The 5246-nt window shown below is 36.5% G+C and overlaps 1 protein-coding gene across 1 annotated transcript in view; it reads right to left on the bottom strand.

Annotated features, from left to right (window-relative positions):
- RAB3GAP1 (RAB3 GTPase activating protein catalytic subunit 1) overlaps positions 1-5246 on the bottom strand; it is a 127786-nt gene that overhangs the window by 56004 nt on the left and 66536 nt on the right. The window contains exons 9-10 of the mRNA XM_007464007.1: positions 2038-2157; positions 750-915 (exon numbers count right to left, since the gene is read on the bottom strand). Coding sequence (XP_007464069.1) covers positions 750-915; positions 2038-2157 — 286 coding nt within the window. The remainder of the gene's footprint in view (positions 1-749; positions 916-2037; positions 2158-5246) is intronic.

The raw sequence follows: 5246 nt of genomic DNA, 5'->3' as shown, positions 1-5246 counted from the left end.
AGGAATGCAACACAGATGATATATCCTATTCAATGTACCATACCAGGAAATATCTAATATCAGTTTGTTAATCAAGTTTGATCACTTTTAGTGTAATGGGTGTCAACTTAATCACTCAAGGTGACTACTTCTCTAAGTGGAGAATCCCTTCCACCACTTATTTACCTTGTTTTGCTCTCTTTTCTAGAGGTATTCACAAATAGCTCCTCAATCTAGACCCTAATTCTTCCCCCAGAGTAGCACAGGCAAATCATCCATATCTCTGTGATAGTGTTTTTAAAGAACACCGAAGATATACTGAGCACATCCAATTCAGCCCTGCTGCTCTCAGTCATAGAATATAAGCCTGATTAATCTTAAACATCACATTAAATAGACCCTTGGGGGAAAAAAAGCAATTCAGAACCCAAAGAATTCACATCTCAGTTACTCAGTCAGAGCCCTGAACAAGCAACTATGCTGAAGCTCATTCATATGGTGAGATTGGCAACATTACTATTAGAGGAAAAGGAGTATAAAGAGTTAATAACGTAGGAGATAAACGTTAACAAACTGAACAAACAAAATCAGAGCATTAGTACACTAAAAATCTAATTGGACTCTTTGTTTAAACATACACAGTAATTTATGTAGTCAATTACATCTTTCTTCTAAGTAATTACATTTCAACATTAGAAATATTTCTATGTAATCAATAAAATTACCAAATCACTGCTTTTATAAGACTGAAAATATCAATGCCAACTCACAATCTTTGATTTGAAGATATCCAGCAGACCTGATAAATGAGTGTACTGATTTGGCACTTTTCGAAGATGAACCATTTCAAAATCAGTTCGGACACCAGGACCCTGACATTCTCCCACATACGTTCTTCGCCATTTCTGATGAATCTGCACGAAGAGTGGCACCTGACTATAGGGCATAATTAAAAAGGAATAGACTGTAAGTTCACTAAACACTGAATAACTCCTAAATCTCAAGTTTTTCCACTATTACGTTATTTTATTTTATTTTATTTTGCGGTATGCGGGCCTCTCACTGTTGTGGCCTCTCCCGTTGCAGAGCACAGGCTCCGGACGCGCAGGCTCAGCGGCCATGGCTCACGGGCCCAGCCGCTCCGCGGCATGTAGGATCTTCCCAGACCGGGGCATGAACCCGTGTCCCCTGCATCGGCAGGCAGACTCTCAACCACTGCACCACCAGGGAAGCCCTATTACGTTATTTTAATCTCAACTATTTAAAAGCACTAAACAAGGAATACTTCACAGACATATTTAAAACAAAGACACTCTTAGTTCCTTTTCTCCTTACACTAATAAACTGAAGAAATTATCACTTAGTGGCACTTTGTAGTCAGAAAACTATTTTTAAATGGCTGAAAGTCATAAAAAAGCAGAATAAAAATTTTCTTGAATGAAAGTGATCCTATCATATGAGGCTTTCCAAGATCATAATAAAACTTGATTCACAGGTATTAAGCAATATAAATTAAACCCACACTAGTGGTGAATTATTTTGTACTTTATCATTTGAGGACATAGTTATCCTCCTTATTCAAAGATTTCCATAACTGCAAATTAGCCTACTCACTAAAATCTATTTGTAATCGCAAAATCAATACTCGTAGCACTCTCAAAGCATTTGAAGACGTGTGCAGAGAAACAAAAAATTTGAGTTACCTGAATGCATGTTCCTAGCTGAGGCTGAACAAGGGGATGCTCTGTCATCAAGTTTTAAAATTAGATTTTGCACCAAAATTTAAATAAACTCAACATTTTGAAGCAAAATACAAAAATAGTACAATTTATTCTGCATTTTAAATATTCATATAATATTTCATTAAGTTTCCCTTTAGAAATGCTTTCCCTAAAGGTTTTGTTGAGTTTGTCCTTATATACCTTATTCCAATATAATAATGTACAAGTACTAATCTTAATCATAATCAAAAACCTAACAGTAATCATTTTCCCCCATAAATTATAATTTAGAATAGTTCTTAAACTCATCTCAAGGTTTTTCGAAATGTCCACCTACCAGCCAGTGTTTCCCAAAGCAACAGACACAGAACTCAGAAGAAGATTGCACTTAGATTCACTGAGAACAGCATCATTATTTGCGGCAGGGGCGATCACCACAAACTCTCGGAGTCCATACCTTAAAAAAAAAAAAAAAAAAAAGACTAACTGCCATTAAACAGGGGAAAATGTCAGAATACAAAACTTTATTATTTGAGAAACATGAAAAAATTTCCCTGAAGGAAAGTTATGCCTGAACTACAGGTCTTTCTTTCTTTCTTAAATGGCAATTGAATCTAAAACAACCTGGATTTCCTTCATTTGGTGAAAATTTTCCATCATTCATCTACTATTTTCTCACTATTCTTTACAAATTAGGAGCAGTTTACTGAAATCACAAAGAAAAAACATTTAATAACAGGTTTGTCTTAAAAGTTAGCTTTCAAAAATAAAAGATGAAAGCCAGCACTGACATCTTGCGTTAATTAACAGATAACATTAAGTCCACTAATGTGGAAAGATAAAGTTTAATTGATTCCCTAAATGTCAGGAAAAGAATTATCAGCCATGATGTACTTGTGCTGAGAACACAGTTTACTCTAGTATCCTAATTAAGGAATTCTTATATTCTTTTACTCAATAACATATTAGATAGGAATCACAAAATTATCAGAAAATGGCTTACTCTTGCTACGGTATCCCACAGTAATGAAAACTTCTCATTAGTTGCAAGTCCTTTAAAAACCACAGATTTGTAGCCAAAATTTACAAAAATGTTAAGGTCAAACTGGTGATCTTGCCTCCTGAAAATTCCTACCCTATTCACTCCCCAATGTATTTTTATTTAATAATATTTTTAAAATAAATTTATAAAAGGCATTACTCATTTGCCTAATTTATTTTAACTCTATGTAAACAGTTATGAATGCTTATTTTTATGAACATTCTCAAGAAATCCCCCAAAAGAGCAATTAAAAAAAAAAAAGATTTAAAACATTTTAGGGCTTCCCTGGTGGCACAGTGGTTCAGAGTCTGCCTGCCAATGCAGGGGACACAGGTTCGTGCCCCGGTCTGGGAAGATCCCACATGCTGCGGAGCGGCTCAGCCCGTGAGCCATGGCCACTGAGCCTGCGCATCCGGAGCCTGTGCTCTGCAACAGGTGAGGCCACAACAGTGAGAGGCCCGCGTACCACAAAAAAACAAAAAACAAAAAAACATTTTAAAGTCCAACCCATAATCTGTTTACTGTTTAGATGACAAAATTTATTTCATCTTCTCACCTCACCTCCACCCTCCTACCCCGAAATCAAAATTAGTTATGTAGAAGCAGCATCAAATACTGGAAAGAACCCAGAGCTGTGATTTTTAAGCTCTAAAGGTCTTTAAATACAGTTTTCTTCTTTCTTTTCTTAATGTCCTTGGAAGAAAGGAAACAATATTTTGCCTTCGTATCCCCACGCACTAGAGTGAAACCACTGCCAACAGTTTCTTGGTCATTCTTCCAGAACTATTCCATCCACCCATTTACTCATCCTATCCTCAAAAAAGATTGCATTATATATACTTTTTGTACCTTCTTTTCAAAGGTTCATCTCCCCTACTGATCAGTACTTTGTTTCCATTACCTGGGATGTTTCCCCTACATTCAACCGCTATCACAGAATAGCAATGGATTCTTTTTTTGAAGATTTATCTCAAATACCACCCCATTACCCCTGTTAAATATGCTCTCTTCTTGGATTTCGAATGTATTTTTTCTCTTATCATTAAGAGATCAATATATACAAGTGGTTGGCAGGTACATGAAAAGATGCTCAACATCACTAATCATCAGGGAATGTAAATCAAAAACACAATGACAAATCGCCTTATACCTTTTAGAGTGGCTATCATCAAAAAGAAAAGAAAAACAAAGGGCTCCCTGGTGGCACAGTGGTTAAGAATCCGCCTGCCAACGCAGCGGACATGGGTTCCAGCCCTGGTCTGGGAAGATCCCACATGCCGCGGAGCAACTAAGCCTGCGCACCACAACTACTGAGCCTGCGCTCTACGGCCCACGAGCCACGATTACTGAGCCCATGTGCCACAACTACTGAAGCCCACGTGCCTAGAGCCCATGCTCTGCAACAAGAGAAACCACCGCAATGAGAAGCCCGCGCACCACAAAGAAGAGTAGCTCTCACTCGCCACAACTAGAGAAAGCCCGCAAGAGGCAACGAAGACCCAATGCAGCCAAAAATAAATAAATAAAATTTTAAAAAAAGAAAAACAAGTACTGGCAAGGATATAAAAAAAGGGAACCCTGGTGGGAATGTAAATTGGTGCAGCTAGCAGTAAAAACAGTATGGAGGTGCCTCCAAAAAATTTTTAAACAGAGCTACCATATGATCCAGCAATTCTATTTCTGGGTGTTTATCCAAAGAAAACAAAAACTAATTCAAAAAGATATATGCACCCCCATGTTCAATGCAGCATTATTTACAATAGCCAAGATATGGAAACAACTTAAGTATCCATTGATGGATGAATGGATAAAATAATGTGGTATACATATACAATGGAATATTATTCTGTCATAGAAAAGGATGAAATCTTACCATTTGCAACAACATGGATGGACTTGAGGACATTATGCTAATTGAAACAAGTCAGACAGAGAAAGACAAAATAACATATGATCTCACTTACATATGGAATCAAAAAAAAAAAAACCAGAAAACAAACGGAAAAAACAAAAAAAACACCTAGGTCATAGATACAGACAACAGATGGTTGGCTCCCAGAGGTGGCGTGTCGGAGGTGTTCGAAATGGGTGAAAGGATCAAAAGGTACAAATTTTCAGTTATAAAGTAAGTCATGGCAATGTAATGTACAGCATGGTGACTATAGTTAATAATACTGTACTGCATATTTGCAAGTTGCTAAGAGAATAAATCTTAAAAGTTCTCATCACAAGAAAAAAAAATTGTTAACTGTGTATACTAACAGATAATAACAGGACTTACTATGGTGATCATTTCACAATATATACAAATACCAAATCATTATGTTGTATACCTGAAACTAATATAACATTATGTATCAATTATACCTTACCAAAAAAATAGGTGGTTTTTATGCACACTGGCTTTGTCAAGAAACCTGATTACACTTGCTAAGCCTCCTAGTGGCAGTAACGAGGAATTAATTTTTTTAAAAGATCAATATTAATCATTGATTTACTTTCCC

The sequence above is a fragment of the Lipotes vexillifer genome, unplaced genomic scaffold, assembly GCF_000442215.2.
Source record: "Lipotes vexillifer unplaced genomic scaffold, Lipotes_vexillifer_v1.1 scaffold233, whole genome shotgun sequence".
In the NCBI taxonomy this organism is placed as follows: Eukaryota; Metazoa; Chordata; class Mammalia; order Artiodactyla; family Lipotidae; genus Lipotes; species Lipotes vexillifer.
This window is presented reverse-complemented; position numbering and strand designations above follow the sequence as displayed.